This window comes from Cyanistes caeruleus, chromosome 8 (genome assembly GCF_971803275.1).
Source record: "Cyanistes caeruleus chromosome 8, bCyaCae1.hap1.1, whole genome shotgun sequence".
In the NCBI taxonomy this organism is placed as follows: domain Eukaryota; kingdom Metazoa; phylum Chordata; class Aves; order Passeriformes; family Paridae; genus Cyanistes; species Cyanistes caeruleus.
Genome location: NC_141708.1, coordinates 34,515,372 through 34,537,891, shown reverse-complemented (window position 1 = coordinate 34,537,891; position 22,520 = coordinate 34,515,372). Strand labels below are relative to the sequence as shown.

At 39.1% G+C, this 22,520-nt stretch overlaps 2 protein-coding genes across 22 annotated transcripts in view; one reads left to right on the top strand and one right to left on the bottom strand.

The window, feature by feature from the left end:
* Nucleotides 1-1,174, bottom strand: part of TET1 (tet methylcytosine dioxygenase 1) — an 88,950-nt gene extending 87,776 nt beyond the window's left edge. For 3 of the 7 annotated variants that reach the window (XM_086900115.1, XM_086900126.1, XM_086900127.1), the window contains exon 1: nt 773-1,174. The gene's annotated coding sequence lies outside the window, so the exon portion shown is untranslated. The remainder of the gene's footprint in view (nt 1-772) is intronic. The other 4 variants (XM_086900118.1, XM_086900117.1, XM_086900121.1 and 1 more) reach the window with 2 other exon arrangements.
* DNA2 (DNA replication helicase/nuclease 2) lies at nt 935-21,024 on the top strand. Of its 15 annotated transcripts, none has more exons than XM_086900134.1 (22): nt 935-1,292; nt 2,048-2,227; nt 2,612-2,795; nt 4,120-4,265; nt 5,630-5,755; nt 6,578-6,797; nt 7,841-7,958; nt 8,253-8,418; nt 9,622-9,816; nt 10,002-10,232; nt 10,791-10,907; nt 11,011-11,120; nt 12,173-12,282; nt 12,857-13,081; nt 14,169-14,362; nt 14,466-14,555; nt 14,649-14,841; nt 18,063-18,152; nt 18,798-18,980; nt 19,079-19,225; nt 19,830-19,908; nt 20,799-21,024. In XM_086900134.1, the coding sequence occupies exons 1-21, from the start codon at nt 1,282-1,284 to the stop codon at nt 19,884-19,886; spliced, it is 3,093 nt and encodes a 1,030-aa protein (XP_086756260.1). In that variant the 5' UTR covers nt 935-1,281; the 3' UTR covers nt 19,887-19,908; nt 20,799-21,024. The 15 variants fall into 15 exon arrangements, with proteins under 15 accessions (XP_086756260.1, XP_086756259.1, XP_023785939.2 ...); XM_086900133.1 differs by having other exon boundaries at nt 19,076-19,225; XM_086900132.1 differs by having other exon boundaries at nt 1,127-1,292; nt 2,036-2,227.
* The last annotated feature ends 1,496 nt before the right edge of the window (nt 21,025-22,520 follow it).

Below are 22,520 nucleotides of genomic sequence, written 5' to 3'. Positions count from 1 at the left end.
CTGTTTTCTTCCACGTGAATACTGTTAGGGATTATTAAGTTAAGAGTTTTACATCTTAATTCTGCTACCAGGGATAGATTTGAGGAGCATCATGCTAAGTTAATCAGTTGTTATGCAGAATAAAGCAGAACCCAGCATGTTCATGCCTGAGAGGAAGAGAACATAAAAAGTGTCTTGGCTTTTTTTACCAGATTTGAGTCTGGTATTGAATGTGAAAAACACACTTATTTGATGGAACCTTGCTGTATTTTCAGAATTAGTTTTTCAAAATAAAATTAAAAAAGTGAAAGTGTTTTAATACTAATTTCCTGAATTTACACAGTTATACTTTGAGAATGCTGATGTATCAAAACTGCAAACATTTTTCATAACCTCTGGTGTCAGAACACTTGTGTCCAACTTTCTCCCTAGAGATTCCTCAGGCTGGTTGCACTTTAGATAACTTCAAAAAGATATTTAAAGTGTATTTTGTATTTCATAAACAAATTCTGTTAAGATATTTCTTTTCTGGTGTATGGGGGAGGTGTATATACAACATGAAGTAGACTACAGTACACAGGTTTAGCAAGTGTTACAAGAATTTATGTAACCTCTTAATATTGCACCACATCATGTCTGCATTTAATAATATCAACAAATAACAATTAAATGATAATTAAGCTTCTCTTAGAGAACGATGTTGCAACGGGAAGCAACATTAATGTAGTTTACTGCATGTATTTCAGGACTATCTCAAAGAAAACTGAAAGGACTAATTTAAGAATGTTCTCACCTGTTCATCAATTTGAACTTGATCCTTCTGTTGGGCTATCTAACCATAGGCCAAAACTGTCCTTTTTGCAGCGGCGTGAAACCTGTGTATCTGAAGCTTCAGTATCATCTCAGGCCAGCGAGCGCGCATCTTTGTGAGGGGAGAAATTGAACTCTCGGGCTCAGATTGGCCCATAAGCGAATTGGGAGCGGAAGGCACGTCTAATATTTTACCCTGTACCACCACCCCAGCCGCAGAAGCGAGGTCGGGGGTGCCAAAGTGGAAATTAAGGGTGGGCACGGCTGAGAGCGAGGCGGCTCTGGACCCGCCGCCCCTCACGCTCCCTCACGGCGCGGGCCCCGCCCCTCCGCGAGCGGCGGCGCGAGGAGCCGCGCGCGCGGGAACCGCCGCCTCCCATTGGCCGCGCTGGGCGGGCTGCGCGCTGGCCGAGCCGGGTCAAGCCGAGCGGAGCCGAACCGAGCCGAGTCAACCCGGGCCGAGCCGAACCGAGCGTCCCACGGGACCTGCCCATGGCCGAGAGGTAGCGGCCGAGCGCCGGGAGCCACAGCTGGGCGGGGGCGGCCGGCAGCGCGGGGAATTCGAACTTTAAAGCCGCTCAGGGCGCGGGAAGGCGGGATGAGGTTCTGAGGGATGCCGCGGTGGCACCGGCCTTCCACGGGCATGGGCGAGAGGTGGGAAGCGCTCGGGACGGCCGGGGATAAGCGGTGAGGGGAAGCCGCCGCTGGCGCCCTTGGCAGGGCAGCCTGTGGGGAGCCGGCCTGGGCCCTGCCCCGCTCCCCCTGCAGCTCCCCCAGGCATCGCTCGGAGATAGGAGTGCGGCAGGTTTGGCCGCTCTATCTCCTGTTTTGGCTACTGGAAACTGAGCCTTGAACGTCATTTTTCTAATCAGCTTCGGGTAATGGCTAAAAAAAGTTCACTGCTCCGTGTTCGAGGTGTTTGTGTGACTGTGGGGGTTCGTGCGTGCAGGGAGATATAAGCTTTCTCACAAGCACAGGGTTTGCAGTATAGTTATAATCGGTTTATAAGTGCTTACGGACACGTGGACACAAAAATGAAGCATTAACTGTAATAAATAGCAAGTTGCTTAGTATTTATAGAGATTTTCCACACTCTGCCTGTGCAGAACTAATAAAAAAGAAAAGCAAACAAAGTATTTATAAAAATTGAAGGGGAGTAAAATTTGGTTTGTATTTGAAGCTTTCCCTTTTTTTGTATGTAGGTTGGCTATTTTCAAATAGTGTGGTGTTCTGTCTTTGTAATTAGCTGCTACTTCAGTTTTCAGAAGAAAGTGGCTGACTCGCCCGATACAATCCTCAGGAATGGGCTGAACAACAGATACCGTGTTCTGGAAGTCAATGTGGTACAGAGGAATGGAAGTGACCCTGAGAAACACCTGACAATTACAGCATCTCCCTCGCTGGAAGATACAGAACTGTGCATTCTTAGGAATGGCTGGTAATTCATACCGATACATAGATGCTTGAAAAGAGAATGAAATACTGGATTATTAACTCAATTTTCTTTGTGTTGTCTTTGATTTGAGTTTTACGGCCTTAAAAAGGATATGGGATCCTGAATCAATCTTTGTTTAATGTAATATTATCAGTATGCTAGCATAATGGATATCATCTTGAGAGACAGGTAACGTGTCTTGAGTGGGTGTTGCTTCCTTGCAGTTTTGTCATTGTAAAAAATGCCTTTATTTACTTTCAGGATTTCTTTAGGTCAACTTCTTAAAAAACCCCAGTATTTCAAAGGGTGTTGAATCTGCTCTGTTAATGTGTTATTTCTTATACATTGTGTCTGTCGTTTACAAATGATTGTGTCTGTGACTTGCAGGGAGTCTGTGCCGGTTGTTCCAGGGGACATTGTTCATTTGGAAGGGGAGTGCAGCTCTGGCACCTGGCTGATAAATGCCCAGTGTGGATACCTGGTCCTGTACCCAGACCTGCTGCTCTCGGGCACTACGATCTCAAACAGCATTCGCTGTATGAGAAGGGCAGTGCTGAGCGAACGTTTCAGGGTAAGTGGTGATTCCAGACTGTCAGTGAGTTACTGTTCCACTCAGACTGGTGGTTAGCTTATTAAATCTGGCTGTGAATGCAAAATGTCATTATTAGCAATTCATTATGTTTACAACACAGATTAATTTGGGATGAAAGCTGTATCAGGTTGAGCTTCTCTTGCTTTTTTTTTTGAGAATTTCACCTGAAATAATGCAGTACTCTTAATACAGCTACTGGGCTAACAAACTGGTGTTTCTTCTGCTAACTCTGTTAATTTTTTTGATAATCTCTTGCCACATTTTGCATGGATATGAATCCTTTGTGAGGGATGTGCCATTCGCATGAAAATATAACCACACTGGGCCAAGTTAAGAGCTTCTGAAAAACTTAGCAAGTTCAGTTAATAATTTGTGTTGGCTAAATCCAGAATCTGAATCCAGCTGCTGGATCTTGGAAAGAGTAGAAGTTTCTTGTGGTACTATCCTTGCTGATACATGAGAAATATGCTGATAATGAGAAAAGCAACAGCTGCTACTTTCAGCTGATGAAAACTTCCAGACATGATAGGAATACAAATCCAAATAAATAAGGAAATGTTGACGGAGTGGCAAACAGCCTGGGTGGGACCCTGTGACTGAAACAAGAAAATTAAGTATAAGAAATTAAGACTATTAAATGGTATTCAACCCTTTATTAGAGGAGTAAGGGGAATAAAATAATTGTGACAATGCACAGGGTCCTGACTGGGATAACACCATCCCCCTGTTGTGAGTGCAATACACAAGTGTCTGGTCTGTAAGAGATCCATAGTATCACAATGTTTAGGTTTCCAGTTGTTTGGTGGTGACTTCTGTAAAGGTTGTTTACTACTACTTTCAGTTCTTGTGAGTCTCCAGAGCCCAGCCCTCCTGATGGGTTTCTGAGCCATGTTGGTGATACATGGAATGATTTTCCTGTGAGCTAGTAACAGACAGGAAACTGCTTCATGCAAGAAATATGTGTAAGATTGTAAAGGTATGTGTTTGCATTTAGGAAATGCCCACAGGCAAAACTTTCTCAAAATTAATTTTAATCTGTGCTTTTGTTTCTCACCTGCCAATCACATAGGGATTGTATCCTAACATTGTCAGGGTTGGGATAAACGTGACATATAAAGCAGTAGGAGAGACCCATTTCAATTCAGCTGCTTTCACAGGCACAGATAATCATTAGTGAGGTGAAAGATGTCATGATCTTGTAGTTAAATAAGTGCAGGCCATGATGTGCAGCAAATAAAATCCAGAAATTTTACAGAGAAGTTGGCATGAAATAAATCTTCATGTGTGATAACATCTGTTGCAGGGCTCCGAGTCGGGTTCACGCCAAATGCTCGTCGGTACAATTCTTCATGACATTTTCCAGCAATCTGTAACCAATAACTTGACACCAGAAAAGGTACAAGAACTAGCAAATAAAATTGTGTATGGACAAAAGTATCTCAAAGAAATGTAAGTAGCATTACAGGTGTCTTTTATGTTTGGAGGACAGGGCAGGAACACTTTGAACTAGCAGATTAAGCTATACTTTAAAAAATGTAGCACTGGTATCAGGAGAGATTATCATTGTGCAAAATGACTTTGCTTAATGGAAATTGGGGATCTTTTAGTAAAATAATTCCCCACTTGATAACTTAATTTTTGCCTTCCCTGCTGATCTACTTCTATAGATCTGAGTTAGTCTTTTAGAGTAACTATGTGTCAGGGTTTTTTTTTACTTTCAGGCCAAGCAGGTTGCAGTGTTTGTGTCTGTAAGATTTCCAGGCATCTCCCACAGCTGATTTGAGTGGGACAAATTGTTAATTATGATCATCAGCAATGAACCTAGAACCTTGAACAAATAATCTTAATATTTCCATTAGAAAATGGGAAGATGAATGACTTTCAGTTTTAACATTTTACTGCAGACTTGATGAAAATACAGTTCTACTCATGTAAATTAAAAATCATTATATCTAGACTGTTTTAAATTGTATGTTGGGCAATGTCAGTATCTGTTAGTCCCAGATGAGTCAGAAGTTAAAGTTGTAGTGGTGAGATTTATTACTCTTAGTTCTGTTATGAAGATAGTATTTTGAATAGTGGCTGCTAAGATTACTTAAAGGCCTTTATGTCCTTCTGCGTCTCTGTGAAACTGCTAATTTGCAATTCCTTTTTGCATATGTAGGATACTGTTTGTAGGGATTGAAAAATAAATTGCTTAAATCTGCTGCCTGTGGTCATTTACACTCTTATGAGCCTTTTTGTGCAAAATCCACTTGTATTTCTCTGTTCCTGTTGAATAATGACATTATTTCCAGTGATTGCCAGAATTATCTAATGCCACATGATTAGATTCTGTGTCATGTTCTGTCAAAATGCATGTAAGGAGCAGATGAGGATATCCAGACTAAACGCAAATGGTCTTTTCATTTTATTATTTTTTTTTCAATACTGCATGAATTGTATGAATAGCCATTTTTAAGTGCATGGGTCTGGCACTCCTTTCCTGCAGTCAAACTGTTAATTTTGTTTCATCACATCTGCCAGGCTGATGCTCTCACTGTGCTGTACCTGTTGTTTCAAAGGTTACATCAGAAATGGATATTCTGGTATAGTATATCTCTTGTAATAGATGTTCAGTTAATAGTTTAATGAATTGAGCTGAACCTCTATGAAACTCTCATTATCTACAGTTCATAGATATTTATAAAAACTTGACAGTTACTTCCAATGAACTTGTTGCTACTCAAGGCAAATCTCTTTAGTACCAGCCCCAGATTTAACATTTTCCTTCCTTAATGTGCATGTCTTTTTTTTTAATTTTGTTTTTTTAGGTATCACTTAAATCTGAAACAAGCACAAATCATGCAAGAAGTAGAAGAATATTTGCCATCGTTTTTCAAGTGGGCAGAAGACTTCATGCACAATCCAGCAAACCAAAACAAAATGCAACTAAAGCTGTAAGAAGCCAGAATTAAAAGTTTAAACCATTCTATGTTTTATATCTTGTTTAGTTCACTTGAAATTTTTAGAACTTCTTAAAGCACATCTGTTGGGTGATTTGGGGCTAATTCATGGTCTCAGTGACCCTAGAGCTGACCTCATGCTGCATGTTTAGCTGCCACTGTGAGTACTGGGCAAGACATGAGGCCTGAGGATGAACTGACTCACAAATTTTAAAATCCTTGTGAACAACTCTGGTAAAAACAGCTTTTAGTGAGTAGAAGAGCAAGGATATTTGAGCTGCTGACTAAACTAGGAGTTAATGTAGTTATGAGCAAGACTACAAATCAGAATGTGATACTATGAATCAAATGGAATTCTTGAGTAATAAATTTTTTTTTTTTTTTGGTGAAATGGTGCTTTTGCTCAACTGCTGCAGAACTCTTTTTGTCTGTGGCTTCTTGCTGTTGGTTGTAGTACCTATAGGGTGTTAAAGTTTCAGTGAAATGGCAGGTCTGAGTAAAACCTGTATGCTACTGTCAAGTGTAAAATATATTTAGAAAAGACCAAAAAATATTAAAAACAGTTTAAAGTCTCATTTTAGGTGAATAGCAAAACTAACTGAAGTTTGTTTCTGATATGTTGCTTCCTCTGTTAATGGGAAGATTGGTTTGAGTGAAACTTGATGCATTTTATTTCTAAAGTTAGAGCCTAAAAGGCACTTTTAATGCAGAAATATTATATATTTACTTGCAACTAACTATATTATATATATATTATATGTCTAAATATTAATGATTAAGGGAAATTGCTGACTTCTGGCTTAATTTTCTTCCTAGGTCAAATGGTGGAAAACCAGAAGATGTCTCTTCTAAGATAGAGATTGTAGATATCTTGGACATTGAGGAGAACATCTGGTCTCCCAGGTTTGGGTTGAAGGGAAAGATTGATGTTACAGCCAGGGTGAAAATCCACAGCCAGTCTGGAGTACAGTCTCGGATAATGCCTTTAGAGCTCAAGTCTGGAAAGGAATCAAACTCCATAGAGCACAGAAGTCAGGTAGAAACACCAAATGTCTAATTTCACTGTCAGTGGCTATGTATGCTTTTCAGTTAGGTGACTTATTTTGTCTTGGGAATATGAAACATTTTGTATGTGGTGTAGTCTAAATTGGCTCATCCTGGCACAGCCAAAGCTGCTGGTATAAAATGAAAGTGAACTGAGTAGTAAGAGGTAGGTACATTTACCACTTTCAAGCACACTTCTGGGTTTTATGCTGAAATGACTATTCTGTAGCCTCTTACTACATTCAAATATTAGGTTGAAGCAAACTGTTTCAGGAACTAGTGATATATGTATTTCCATATAGCTGGCCTGATTTAGAGAGGTGTTAGCCTTGTTATAAGAGTTTAAAGATGCTTTTTAATTTAAATCCTTGGTTAAGTTCTTGCTGCTTGCAGCTTCTAGAAGAGTTGTGATAACAATGGCTGTTTGGCCATATAAATTGTGGAAGAACTAAATACAGTTTAGAATGTATTTTGGTTTTAATACTGTTGTGGTTTTGACTGGGGTTAGCAATAGTTTTCCTCACAGTAGATAAGTGTGGGCTGTGTTTTGAATTTGTGCTGAGCACAGGCTGGTAACACAGAGATGTTGCTGTTATTGCTGAGCAGGGCTCACACAGAGCCAAGGCCTTTCCTGCTCCCTGTAGGGCCACGCTGGGGAGGAGATGGGAGCGATGGGAAGTGAGGAGCCACAGCCAGGACAGAGGAGCAGAGGGATATTCCAGAGCAATGGCATCATGCTCAGTGTCTAGGCTGGGGGAAAGAAGGAACGAAGGGGGGCATTTGCAGTGATGGAGTTTTGCCTTCCCAAGGCACCATTCCACGTGATGGGCCCTGCTCACCTTCCCAACCATGGGCAGCAGTGAATTCATTCCTTGTTTTGCTTTGTTTGCATGTGTGGCATTTCTTTTCCCTCTTAATCTGTCTTTATATCAAGCCTCAGTAAGGGTGGGGAAGTGAGTGAGCAGATGTGTGGTTGCTGCTTGGGGTTAAACCATAATGACTATATTGGAATAAGTTTATATATAATGTTTTCAGGTTATTCTGTACACACTGATGAATTTAGAGCGGAGAGTAGATCCCGAAGCTGGATTTCTTCTTTATCTAAAAACTGGTACAATGTATCCTGTTTCTGGAGCTCGCATGGACCGAAGAGGTAAAGTTGTTCCCCTTCTCTGGAAACCATAGTTCTCTTAAACATTACTAAAATCTTTCTTTATAACTGTAAAGTTTCCTGTTATGAAAATAGCCATACTTGAGGATGACTCACTTGCTATAATGTTACTAAGCATATGTTAAAAATTCAGTTGTTTTATTAATACAGTGCAAGGACTTCGCTATTTATGAGCAATCAACTTTTTAGCTGACTAAAAAGTTGATAGCTAATTACTTTTGAGGTAGAAATTGTTACAAACAAAAACATCAGCTTAATTTATTCTTTCCTTGACAGAATTAATGAAGTTAAGAAATCATGTGGCCTTCTATTTAACACACAGTACATATAAATCTGAGGTGGGAAGGCAGAATTCACAGCTTGCTGCTTTGCCTCCTGTGATTGATGACAGTCAAGCATGTAAATATTGCTCCCAAATGCACAACTGCTTTCTCTACAGCAGGTAAAAAAAAAACAAGTTTGACTAACATTTTTAAATGAGATTGAATAATTGTATCTTTTGATATAATAATTTCTTTTTTGTGGTTAACAGTTTTGTATATACTGAGGACTTTTCCACCCCAAAAGAATCTTCCACAGATTTCTCTATAACATTTATCTCCTGATCTCACAGAGACTTGATACACTTGCTCAGGTACACTTTCTGCAAGACAAAATCTGAGATAAGTCTCAACAAAATACTTGATGACAATAACAGATCTGTTTAAAAAGCCATATTCTTGCAGCTCCCTGAAAGAGGCAATCTTTGGGCCTGAGTTCTGGCTGGAGAACTGCTTTTTCAGGTTCACTCCCTAGAGGATTGTTTCCCTGTAGGATATGACACAAGTGATACATTGATACTACTCTGCTGAAGTGTTATTGAGTCTCCTGTTCAAGAGAAGTAGTGAGCAAATATTTGATAGAATTGCACACAAAGTTACTGAATTGTTTTAGCAACTGTTACAAGTTTTAGTCTCTATGCTGGACAAAAACCAACCGAAATTTTATGTGGAAGAGATCAAATGAGGTATGTTAGAGCAGGAGAGCCTTTGGGGTGGTCTTCTGGAAATAGAATGCCTGTTTGTTTTTAAAATCCTAGGGGTAAAAGTGTATGTTGAGGGAGCTTTGTGGGGATACATGATATGTTTCTGTGAAATCCTGCTTCTAATTCTCAGTTGTTGCAGCAGCAGGATTATAGCTGGGTAGCTATTTACTTCTGAATAAGCTTTTCTCTCTCATGTTTTGTACACATGATTTGGTATACTGTCTGTTGATATTTAGTTTTGAAATAAATGGACTTGATATTTGCTTGTGTATTAACTATTAAATCCCCATTTCTTAGCTAAATATCAAAATAATATTTGTATGTTGCAATAAAAGGAGTAAAAGGTCAACTCTGTAATGTATATGCTGCTATCTTTGAAATGCCTTTATTTGGTCTCTGATTAACTTACTGCCCTTCCAAATCATAGAGCTGATGTGAAGTTACTCATCTAAGATTATGCATCTGAACAGAGGATACAGATCCAACTTTATTCAAGTAATGATAAATTAATCTCTCTGGTATGCTACAGTATACCAGATTGGATTGTTGTTATGTACATATGGACCTGCAGGTGAAAAAGGATCTAGGCTGAGCCTTTCCTGTGGTTGGTTCTATTCCTAGAGCTGTGGAGCAGAAGATGTCCAGTGTGGCCTTTCCTCCTGCCATGGTGCCTGTCATTGACAGAGAGACCCAGCACCTGAAACCCTCCCACTTAGAGTATTTCAGCCTCTGGTATCTGATGTTAACCTTGGAGTTACAAAGCGGAGAGCATAAAAAGGGATACAAAAATATATGGCTGGTACCTTCTTTGGAAAGGTAAGGTGTAATTTCTAAACTCATGCCAAGGATGCTTCCTTCCTTCCTTTTGTTTGTTTTGTATTTTGGTTTTGATAGTTGGTTGTGGGTGGTGTGTTTTTTTAACTTGTGGGGGTTTTTTTCTTAATAGCTCTCTTACAGAGAGAATCTTAATATTAAAATATTTATTTCTTAAATACCTTCAGAGAGAAGGCTGGAGATTGTGTTGGAAACATGATCAGAGTTGATGAAGTCCATGAAATATCCGAGGGACAGTATCTACATTTTTTCCAGCGTAGAAATGGTGCCATACCTGGAACAAACCTGTTGGTTGGTGATCGAGTGGTTGTGAGTGGAGAGGAAAAGGGTTTACTTGGTTTGGCTACTGGCTATGTTAGAGAAGTCAGTGGAACAAAAGTCTCCTGTTTGTTGGGCAGGTAATGGGATAAAAATAAAAATAATCTGTTTGCAAGCACTCTGGCACTGGCTTGAGGAAGGATGCTGCTAGGTGTCCAAAAAGCTGTGACATGTCTGACTCTTCCTGCTGGCTTTGGAAATTGGAAAAAACCCTTCAGAAATTCTCTTGTCTTGATTGAAACTGTCAGTACTTGTCACTATATATTTATATATTATTTATATATTCTTATATATATTTATATGATACTTGGTCAATATATTTAACAAGGTTATTTGCATAAATGCACATCTAATCTCTATTTACTCACATCTCTAGCATGAATCTATATGGATACAGTGATTACTGTGTTAATAGTAACTTTCATTTTTCAGTCTATCTTGTCTTTAAATTTGGCTTGTGTTTTATTATCCCTCATTGGGATCATGCTTTCTTCAGAGCAGTTAATTGTGTATTTCAATTGGCTATTGCTTCACTCTGGGATCTCTGGCAGGTATCTTCTAACATGTAGTAATTAGTTTTTACTCAACATGCATCTGGTAAACAAAATTATTTTATCCATGTTCTTGTCATCCTTCAGAAATTTGTCAAACCTCCCCAGAAATACCATATTTAGGCTGGATCATGATGAAGGAGATGTCGGTAAAGGAGTCCCTTTTGAAAATCTTTCTAAACTGATGAAAGATTCCCCAGTCAGGTATAAAAAACTAAATTAATTTCACGCCTTCAGTATTTTCAGATAAAGTTTCTCAGCTGGTAACTCTTATCGTAACTCAGTTTTGTATTCTTTTTATCCACAGCGAAAGGCTCCGCAACTTGATAATTGACTTCCAGAAACCGCATTTTATTCAGCACTTGAGCTCTGTCCTTCCTCCTGAAGCAAAGGAAACTGTTGCAAATATTTTAAAGGGTACAAAGTGACTTTTCTCCCAATACTCTTCATAGTAGTATGTCTCTATGGCCAAAGTATTTATCATGCTAAACATATTGAGTTTTTCTTACTTTGAGGTCCAGTGACAGTTTTCAGCTTAAAAATTAAAACCAAGTTCTTGCCTTGAATGTCCTCCAACTAGCTGAAGACTCATTTAATCACAGGAAGACCTAATCAGATACTTATTCACAACTTTATTTGACTTTTGTTAGTGGCTGCAGCATGCAGTTGCATATGTTTACCTCTGTAACTTTTACAGAAAGAATGAACAGAGGCAGCTGGGGGGAAGCTGAGCTTGAGGGAAAGGAAGGAGATGGGCTTTGGTGGGAACATTCTCTTGTATAATCACTCTTGCTGACTTGTTGGCAGCTCTATGGTGTCATACTTTGTGGCACTTATTTAAAAAGAAACCTTGTTTAGGTATGAGGCAGTGTCTTGTGTTTGGTGGAAATATTTCCTTTTCTCTGACAGAGTTGCCTGTGAAAACATAAATTCAACTGAGTTCTCTTAGAGCAAATTTAATTTTTTATAAAAACTCAGTTTGAAGTCTTATTTTACTTGAGTTTTGCTTAGTCTAAATAGCTGAAACATGCTGCTTGTTTGCATCAGACTGGGGCAAACCAGCTCTGCTGTAATGTTGTCTGTAAACAACATGCTGCTGTGTGTGCAACCCATCACCCCTTGCTGTGAGCTGTGTGTTTGAATGTCAAAGGGGTATGATCAAACACCAATGCCCAGGCACAATATATGGAGGTGGTCAATATTAGAAATAAAAAGTCACAAAAAGGTCTAAAAATACAAATGTCTTCAGTGACTTATTTTGAGGACTATAGTGCTATATGGACCCTTTACTGCTTATCTGGTGTATTGTGTTTAATGTCCTATCTGCATTAGAACCTACAGACTTTGCTCAGTTCCTGTCTCTATTGAGGGCTTTAGTGAAGGAGGAAATTATAATTTTGCCCTGACTTAAGTAATTATTACAATTATGATGAAGTATAGTAATTTAATTTTGCTTTTTCTTCTGAAAGGTCTAAATAAGCCTCAGAAACAGGCAATGAAACAAGTGCTACTTTCCAAAGACTACACACTGATTGTGGGTATGCCTGGGACAGGAAAAACGACTACAATATGTGCTCTAGTAAGATCATGTACCTTTGGTGTTTAATTTTTTTGGTGAAATTTAGAGGTTAGAATCTGTATAAGTTCAAGGAAGAAAACACACTTCTTTTTGCTTAACCTATATTTGGTAGAACTAAAATTGGATTTTGTGGAGTAGGATTGTCTGTTGCTTGTGTAGGAATATATGGGGGAAGGAGGAGATTGAAGTGTAATATTTAATCATTTCTGTGATGCTTTAGTGTTAAAATTCTTTGGCTCCAAATATCAGTAAGTCTTCAAATCCTGAATTATAGCTCAAAAGAGGGGCTCCTTGAAAAGCCAGTCCACTGTAAATTGTATGAACCTGTGGGGCTGAATCTGTGTGCAGTATTATCCTGCTTCCAGTTGTCATCAGCTCGTGGGGAAAGAGGAGGTTGGAGAGCAGACAGCTGCTGCTGTCTTCAGCAAATCATGCTTAGCAAGCACAACAAGTCATGCTTGTTATGGGCTCCCTCCAAAATCCCTTGTGTTTCTCACCTTATCAAACCTGGGATTGTTGATTCTTGCAGATGAACTAACACCTTCTCCTTTTCTTTCCCTTTGCCACTCATTAGGTGAGAATTCTTTCTGCTTGTGGCTTCAGTGTCCTTCTGACCAGTTTTACACACACGGCTGTAGACAATGTCCTGCTCAAGTTGGCCAAATTCAAAGTTGGTTTCTTGCGCTTGGGGCGAGCTCAGAAGGTTCATCCAGATATCCAGAAATATACAGAAGAAGAAATCTGCAGGTCCAGATCAATTAAATCTGTAACAGATTTGGAAGAGGTCTATAATAGTCAGGTGAGAAAAATGTTTTTTGTTAGCCCTACAAATCATTAAAGATAATTACAGTAGTATTTTGTTAGGATGCTGTAGAGAAGGAACCCATCCCAAGGGTGTGTACTGCTGTAAGAAATCTGAGCTGAAAGAGATACTCAACCTCTGCATTGTTTCAATTTCTTTATAGCCAGTAATGACCTACATTAAGTCTGCAAGTTGAGAAGCTTTGTTTATGTACACACAAAGTAACTCATCATTGTAAGTAATAAGCCCCAAAGATTCCAGTGCTTTTATCTGAGATCTCGTGCATGGGCTGCTGCAGCCTCCTTTAGCATTATTTACTGTTTGTCCCTGTCTCCTTCCCACTTGTGCTCCTTGTGCCATTAGTACAATCAGCAGATGGGGAAGAGGAAGTGGAATGCTGCAGAGCTGACCTGGCCAAACCCTAATTTTTGATTGAAAGATGAGTGCTGTCTGTGTGAATGTTAATGCAAACCATAATGGGAGCTGGGTCATATGAGTCAGTGGAAGCTTTAAATTAAATTTGCTGGAAGAATAAAGTTTGATGGTACTTGGAGTAAATGCCAACTTCACAAAAGCTGCCATTTACTTTTTATTGATAAATATTGCAGGGGAATGACTGGAGTCATAAGGGGAATGACCTAACATTTCTTATTTTAGTCATTTTGGGTTGCAGTGGAAACAGAGCAGTGGGAAGAACTGTGCTGCTGTTGTTGTTTTATCATCTCTTCAATATTGAAAAAAAACACCAAACCACCTGATTTTTTCACACTAGTCATTTCAGCACACTCCATGATTTATCCATGAATAGAACCTGGCATCATTTTGAACACATGACAGGAACAAGTTGTTTGCTACAGTCTGCTCTAAAGCTGGTTTTGTTTGTCACTTGCAATTGATGCAAGAATATGTCAGGCCAATATATGTCTAAGTTCTGCTGGTCTGATTTTGAGGATTAATAATTTGATTTCTGTGATTTTACAGTTTAGTTAAAATTAATGGGAAATATTTTTTCTTTTATTATGGAGAAGATAGTGCTAAAGAATAAAAAATGTACCTTATCCTTGAAGCGTGTTTCAATTTTCAGCCAGTGGTAGCAACGTCTTGCATGGGAGTAAATCACCCCATCTTCGTTCAGAAGCAATTTGACTTCTGTATTGTTGATGAAGCTTCCCAGATAAGCCAGCTCATCTGCCTGGGCCCACTGTTCTGCTCCAAAAGGTTTGTGCTGGTGGGGGATCATCAGCAGCTGCCTCCACTTGTGCTGAATGCAGAAGCAAGGTAAGATAAAACGTTGCTGGACAATTACTAGTCACAAATTCTGGGAAGGCTCTTGCAGTGTTCTGATTGACACATTTTGATTTTTGTTTTTGTGTTGTAACAGAGATCTTGGCATGAGTGAAAGCTTATTTAAAAGGCTGGAACAAAACCAAAATGCTGTTGTCCAATTAACTGTGCAATACAGAATGAATAGGTACTTTCAATGTTTATTTATTAAATTGTGTTCTTAATGTGGGATTGAAATGGTGAGATTTTTATGCCTTTTTCTTGTTTTTTAAATCTTTAGTAAGATTATGTCATTGAGTAACATGCTGGTATATGAAGGCAAACTGGAATGTGGCTCAGAGAAGGTGTCAAATGCCACTGTTAACTTGCCCAACCTAAAGAAATTGAAACTGGACCTTGGGGATGCTTCCAAGACATGGCTGAAAGAAGTCCTTGATCCAGACACACCTGTGTGTTTTCTGAACACAGAGAAGGTACATTTCATTATGCTCTTTCAAACATTGTATTTTGAGGCTAGTTCTCAACACAGTCAGCATGTAAAACTTCATTCAGCTTAGGTAGGGTAAAACAGAGAACTTCAGAAAGTGTTTTTCTAGCATTATGTGAAGTGTGCAGCACACAAAAACATCGTTGGTGTTGTTGGCAGAGCTGAGCAGGGGTGGTACAACAGCTGCTGGAAACATTGCATCTGAGAACAGCTGAAAACTTGAATTCAGATACTATTTCAGGAAGTATTGAATGGACTTGAAACTTTGTTTTTCCTGTAAAGCATAGCTCAAAGTGAGTATCCGTACTGGATGTCCTTACAACCAGGGAATGGCCTTATTTCCATAAGGGTCAGTGGTGTCACAGCTTTGTGCCCGTGGCAGCAATAACTGCAGTTCTCCATGGAATTCTGCAGACATTCTATACATTGAAGTGTAAGGGATGAATAAATTGGTTTAGGTGTGGCCTTTCATGGAGACTCAACATTTTGCTGGGAAAGTAAAATTCTAGTGTGGATAAAAATTCTGCAAAGAAACTGAGTGCCAGGAAAAATGAGGAACAGTTGAAATGCATGAGGAAAAAGATTAATAAATTAGTAGCTGTTTGTGGTCTCTAGTACTGTAATTAGTGATTGGATTATGATTTGAGTCTTTCTCCCTCCTTAACAGGTTTAGTGTTGATTCCTATCAGTACTGTGTTCTGTCAATAATTATATCAACTGATGATCTTTTATGCTGACCCTGGTTAGAACTCACCAGTGTTTCTATCCTCTCTGTGACACTGTGCAGAATTAATATTTTTTACAACAGTTCTTATCTCTTCAATGACTTAAAAAGAAGCAGTGTTTACTGTGATGTGTTGGGAAGGTAGAATTAGAAAGAAATTATAAATATGACTTTGTAGCCAGAAAGGCTAAGGAAGAAATACAAATGATAGCACGGTTTGAATAATTCAAAGAAACCAACCGGGCTGGTATGCCAGAACACATTCTTTCCTGCAATAAAACCAAGCTGAGACCCCTCATCCCAGCCTTATAAGGAAAGGTCTGAAGGACCCTGAGATAACTAAAAATATGCAAAAATAGCGATTTCTATAGGTTGTACACAAATGTTACTATATTAGTATACTTAGAAAGATTGGTTAGTAAAGGAATAGAATATTCAAAGGTATAGGTTATATAAGTAGTGGTATAGAAGAGCTCGGTCTCTTGCCCTCTCTCTCGCGCTCTCTCTTTTTCCGGCTCTCTCACTTCTGTTATGTTCTGTAACTCTCTTTCATAGAAATCTTAAGTCTTAAACTCATGTATTCGTATCTTACCCTCTTTTGTATTGCTCTCCCTGAGCCCGCCTTGAGCTCTATCTGTTGGCTCATAGCAGGCTCTCTCTCTCTCTCTCTACCCCACGCCCTGAAATAAACTTCTAACACTTAACTCGATTATAGAGGTCTTTGCCGTGTCTCTGACCGTCCCCAGAAAGCGTCTCCTACAGTGATGACTTGGAGAAATTTCTAAAAATGTCTAAACTAAACAGAGACATTTTCCAGGAATGCCTCGACAGCTGCAGTCCCGTTCCCAGGAAAGCAGACAGTTGGTCCCAGGGAAGAGACCTGTTAATAGGAATCTGGCTGAAACACTGTTTATCTAGTAATCACAGCAAAATTGTTAATGACAAAAAAAGAGTTTCTGTTCCATTTTGGTTTTTTTCCCCCTAGAAAGCTCATCTTAAGTGTAAGACAGCTGTCCTCTTTGTAGAGTCAGGAGGAAAGTTTTTATTTCCAAAATATTCTAGATCTGTTGAGACATGAGGCTATAATATCATTTAACCTTTTGGACTTCCTGTCAGACCTCCATGGATTGTGGTAGTCATGAAGGGGGAAATGGAAGATACCCCATTGAACATGACAACAAACAAGAAACATTTATTTCCTCTGACTTCATAGTGAGTTTTTTCCCCCTGTGTTGTTTATAGTGTAACCAAGAAATGCTTATGAAGAAGTAGACTTGGGAGGGAGGGATACCAACAGAGAGAAGGAAGAGATAAAAACACCACCAAAAAGCTTACATTTATTATGCTGGCTTTAAAAAAAAGAAGAGGAAAAAGCTTCTACCGTTCCCTGCTTAACAATGCAACATGTTTGTGACAGCAATCAGAAATCTGTTTGTTTCTCTTCTGCCAACCCCTGTGTCAGTCTGCACTTCTCTGACAGCTTGGGGCTGGATGATTGAAAAATGGCATCCTTGCTTTAGGGCAACTCTCCTGAGAATTTCTAGGCCCAAGTTGTTTTTGTTGGTTTCTGCTGGTGTCCTATGGGAAAAGGAGAAATAAAAATGTAAGCAGGTGTTACCATAAGCATGACACAACTTTTAGAACTTCTTTCCTAAAATTATTTTTATGTTGTTTTTAGCTACACTAATGCCAGTGTGGTCAGAGATTACCTGTGCAGTAAAACAATGTTCTTCTGCTTGAGGAGAACTTGAGCACATGGAGTTTGGAGGCTTCCAAACACACATTAATTGCTTTTGGTGCTACTGCAACTTTAGAGAAGGCAAGAGTCAAGCAAAGAGAAAAAATGACAAAACTGTGACATTACAGTGACAAGAGTTTGAGCTTATTGGCCTTGCTCATACATGATGTAGAGAATGGGAGGTAAATGGTAAATTCAATGATTACTTTATTTAAAGGTTGGGAGTTCAATTTAATACTGCCATTTGGGATAGTTCCTGCTTTAGCTTTAAATGTAGGCTTTCAAACATATTAAAAAATTATCCTTTATGCCCTGGAATGAAGAAAATTCACTGTAAATAATGTTGTATGGAAAGCGTTAAAGCAGAAGTCCCATGTAAAATACAATTTCTCTCTTACCTTATCAGCAGGAAAATATCATTTTGTGGTTCATTGATTTATGATGTATAATGCTGAACTGCAAAAGTCAGAGGATTAAGCTTTGGCAGCTTCTTAAAGTGACAAGCAAGTGCTAGAAACTCATTTGAGGAATTGTTCCAATTTGTTTCGCAATATGTTTTTGGAAAATTTTGCACTATCCTGAAGTTAATTTACAGTACAGGCTCTTCTCTTTGGTGAAATTTAGCATTTAACTTTGTTTCTTTAATTAATACCATTAGTATAAATCCACATACGACTCAGTGAGTTTGGGACAGAATATAGCAAAATACAGCAAAAGTCATTATTTTCTGTTTGTATTTTTAAAGGTCCCAGCACCAGAACGTGCAGAAAAAGGTGGCATAAGCAATGTGACAGAAGCTAAAATAGTGCTTTTCCTGACATCCTTGTTTATTAAGGTATCTTTTTCCTTGTTACATGGTTTGGAAGGAGAGCTTCATAACTAATATCTTTACATTTTTACATTGCTTTAGTGGTGGTGACGGATGTGTTGGGTAGTTCTTGTATGTATTGGGATAATCTTATGGATAAATTGGAGATTGGCTTCATGTCAGTGTAATGGGGAGCCTGAGGTCTGCTTTCCCTTCCCTGTCCCTTGCCTGCTTAGATCTGAGATGCCAAAAACAAAAGCTGGGTGCCAAATTCCTTTAAGAGATGAGGGCTTTCTTGGGAGGGAAGGGAAAGGATTTGCCTTTGTTCCTTGTTTCATCCAGTCAGCTTCACGAGTAGTATTGACCAGGAGCTCTGAGTGTTCACCTTGCAGTTTAAAGAAGAAAGAAAAATGAGGATTTCAAGGATATCTGTCTTTGTGCTAAGTCAAGACAAAGCTTGGGAGCTTGCTGTAACTGATGTTTTCTATCTTCTTTAGTTAATACACCTACAGTTCCATTAATGTAGATACAATATCTTGCAGCATTGGTTTTAAAAAACCAAAAAATTTAGAAGAATCTTTCTGGCCATGCTGAGTTTCCCCGAGCCAACTGCTGTTAATTTAGCAAAAAATTTTTTGCACAATTTTTTTCTCCTGTTTCTTCTTCCTTCAGGCCGGCTGTAAACCTTCAGACATTGGCATTATATCACCCTACAGACATCAGTTAAAAACAATCACTGATTTGATGGCAAAATGGAAGGAGAGCAGAGTGGAAGTTAACACGGTTGACAAATACCAAGGAAGAGACAAAAGTATCATAATTGTGTCTTTTGTTAGGAACAGTATCGATGAAAACGTAAGTTGGTCAAATAAACTTGGTTCCAGTTTTTGGAAAATGAGTGGTTTATGTGCATTAAGTAAGAAAAATAAAAGCAAGTGACATTTATTCAGCAGCTTGGCACCCTCCTGAAGGACTGGCGCCGTCTGAATGTTGCTATCACGAGAGCCAAGCACAAGCTGGTCATGGTGGGCTGTGTTCCGTCCCTGTGCTGCTACCCTCCCTTGGAGAAGCTCCTCTGCCATTTGCAGTCCCAGGCAATGATATCCTTTTTCTCCATGGTAGTTTGGGAAAGGGGAAAGGTAAGATTGGCTTCCTGAGATTTGAGGTAAGAATGGGAAGTTCTTTGATTATTTAGGTCATACTTTTAGCAGTGGTTGGCAACACAGCACAAAATGTGCTGATTAAATTTGTCAGAAGTGTACTTGAGATCAAGCTAGTGGATGGGTTTAGAACCTTCTCTGTCTTCAAAAGCAGAAAAAGTCAATGCTGACTCACAAGTCACCTTTGACATAATTCTTTGATTTTGAGGCCTGAATTTTTAATTTTTAATGTTTTCGCATTTTTTCCTGTGATCATTTCAAGTTTCTTGACATCTCAAAGTCAGTGTGATTGCTTTCTTCCACTTAACACATCTGCTTCATAAATAATCTCAGTGGAAAGGAAAATAGTGTCACTTTCAGATGACATTGGTAATTTTTTCTTCCTCTCTGGCATTGTACTGAATAAGCTTTAGCAATTGCTGTTTCCATCTCCTATTTAAATGGGAAAGAACCGTGTTAGCTGCTTTCTTTTTAAACACCAATGCATATTCAAAGAGGTTTTGTGAAAGAAAAACGTTGTCAAAATGCTTCCTTAACTTGCTACATCTTGAATCTTCCAGTTGGGGCTCATGAAAGTATCCACAAGTGTAACATCTTATGAGTGTGAAGATGGAAAGGCCTTTGTATCTTTTCTTCTGCTGTTGTTTAATGACAATAAGTGGTAATAGGGGTATTAGTGCTGCTGTGCACTGTTTGGTCTGGAGGCAGCCAAAACAGGAAGCTTTCAATTATTTGGGAGTTTCCTTTCAGGAAAATAACAGACATTTCTTGAAAAAGCTGATGGTTACAGTACTAAAGCACCCAGCTTACTTGTGACAAACCAGAAAAATGAAGTACTCTGGTCCTTCCATTACTGGATATTGCTATATTCTCTTTTACCTTGATGAAGAGTCACCTGCAGAAGTGAGTGGGGAAACACTTGAAGAGGAAAGGAATGTAAACCAGTGCTGTATTGAGTCACAGCTCTCTGGGCTCAGTTTGGTTTTAAAAAATTGAAAATGTAGTTTACATACAATAATTCCACTTGTTAGAATTCCTAATTAAGGTGCTGTCTGGAAAAAAAAAAATAGCAAAAAACTTCTCCCTCTTCTTCAAAGCCTCACATTGTCCTTTGAAGTCTACTCCTGCTTTTAAAAATGGTGAGGTCTTTTATATTTATATACATAATGTAATTAATGCCTCATGTGAAGATCCCTTGATGACATTTCTAATCTCTTGATTTTGCATACATCAGGGATAAATGTGATGCTGATTCACTTAATCCCCTGTTACTAACTAATGTGTTCAGCAGATCAATCTGAAGGGAAATGCTTCATAGTAGAACTTTTGTTTTCAGTTTGTCTGATCTGTAAGTCTTCAAAACAAAAAATTTCCCAGGATGCAAAAGAAGACACGCAGCTTGCTGACAAAGAAGTTTACATGTTCAGGTTCTATTTTTTTAAAGATGATGGTATATAAACACCTTTTACTTGAGAGATCTGTGTTAGTTTCTTTATGCTACCTCATATTCTAGACTGAAGAGACTGAGAAGTTTCTTTCCAAGGTTGCTGGTGGAAACATCAATTTTTTTGATTCTTTAGAATCATTAGCATTTGTTTTCTCTTGGATCAATGTCAAGCAGCTGTGTGAATACAGTTGCAGACAAACTTGTTAAATGTGAGCATTTGCTCTCTTTTAAACTGCTCCCTAACTTTTTGTAATGTTGGAAATAATAAAAGTTTGCTGTTGGTTTCATTAAAGTTGTCTATACTTTGTTAATACTTCGCTTTATGCAAGGCAAATATTTAGAACAGAACAGCAATAATTTGAAAAGTTAACAGGTGAAAATACAAGGTTCATCAACTGCACCTGTGCTCTGGGTCTTTCAAAAGATGAAAAAAATAGGGGAAAATATGCTCTTTATTATAGTAATGACATCAGAGCACTTTTCTAGAAGATAATTTCTTTTGTGTTTAGGTTCTATGTGTAGAAAGCTCTTCAGAGTTGGCTAATCTGTTTTCTTAGACCAAGTAATGCTTATCCAGGAAATGGTCTGCATGCTATTAAAAACTTAATAAATAATTAGAGGTATTGCCATCCCATCATGAAGTTCCATGAGAAACAAACACAAGAACATTTCCTTATCCACTTACAAAATGCATCCTTCCTTCTTGTCAAGTGGTAGAATTTAGACTGAGCAGCAGTCTACAGATGAAACCATGTTTTGCTCTGGTAGTCTCAAACAAAACTGAGATGTGATTCTCTAAAACACTCTGTGTTTCAGTGAATATGCATAGCAAGTATCTTCTAGCAGCAAAGGGTCACTTTTTCTGAGTGCTGCCTTTAAAACAGCTTCCTCATGCAGAAGCAGCTGTTGATGCTGCTGGAGAACATGCAGATGCATGCCTGCTGTGTTATGCGTTCCTGGGATTCCCAAAAATGAAAAAAAAAAACCCAAAAAGGAAGTTGTTTTATGCCAGACTAGCAGGATCAGGGTGTGACTATTTTAGAATTGTTTCGTGTTTAAATGTATAGGTTCCTTTTTCCCTGTAAGAGGTGGAAATGCATACAGGAAGTGGCTGTAAGAAGCGTCCCTGTCACCGTGGGCTGTGTTCTGTCCCTCTGTCGCCCCTGTGCTTTGGTCCTTCCTTGCAGGCCCAGCCAGTGATACCCTTGGTGCTGTTTTGTGCAGTCTCTGAAGCTGGGCAAGGTAAAAAACACCTCTTTATTTTACAGGTTGCTGGTTAACCTTGCCCAAAAAGGTGAGAGGAAAGAATAGTTATGAAGCAAAGCATATCGTGGTGGTTAGGCTGCAGTAAGCATCAGCTGACACCCCATCTGGACATGACAAACATGCTTGGTGACAAACAGCTTTTTCTAGCCAGATTCACATTCTAGAGCATTTCAAAATTAAACCCCAAAAAGCTTTTTTTTTTAAAATACTGATTTTGATACCCAGCATGTTACCTTTGAAGGTACTAAACCCACAGATTTTTCTAGAACAACATTATTTATTCTGATACGTGTTATCCAGTGCTACAAAATTATTACTTGGAATAAATGCTAGGGAAGCTTTATGTCACAAGAGAAGGGTAGAGAACTCTCAAGCTTGGTTGTCCGAGGCTTCCTGCGCCCAAGGCTGCCCTGGCGCTCTTACCCTGCGGCCGATGCCACTCTCCCTATGCTGTCGCGATAGGGCCGGGGGCGGCGCTGCTGTCGCGATAGGGCGGGGGGCGGGTCCTCCCGCCGCCGGGGG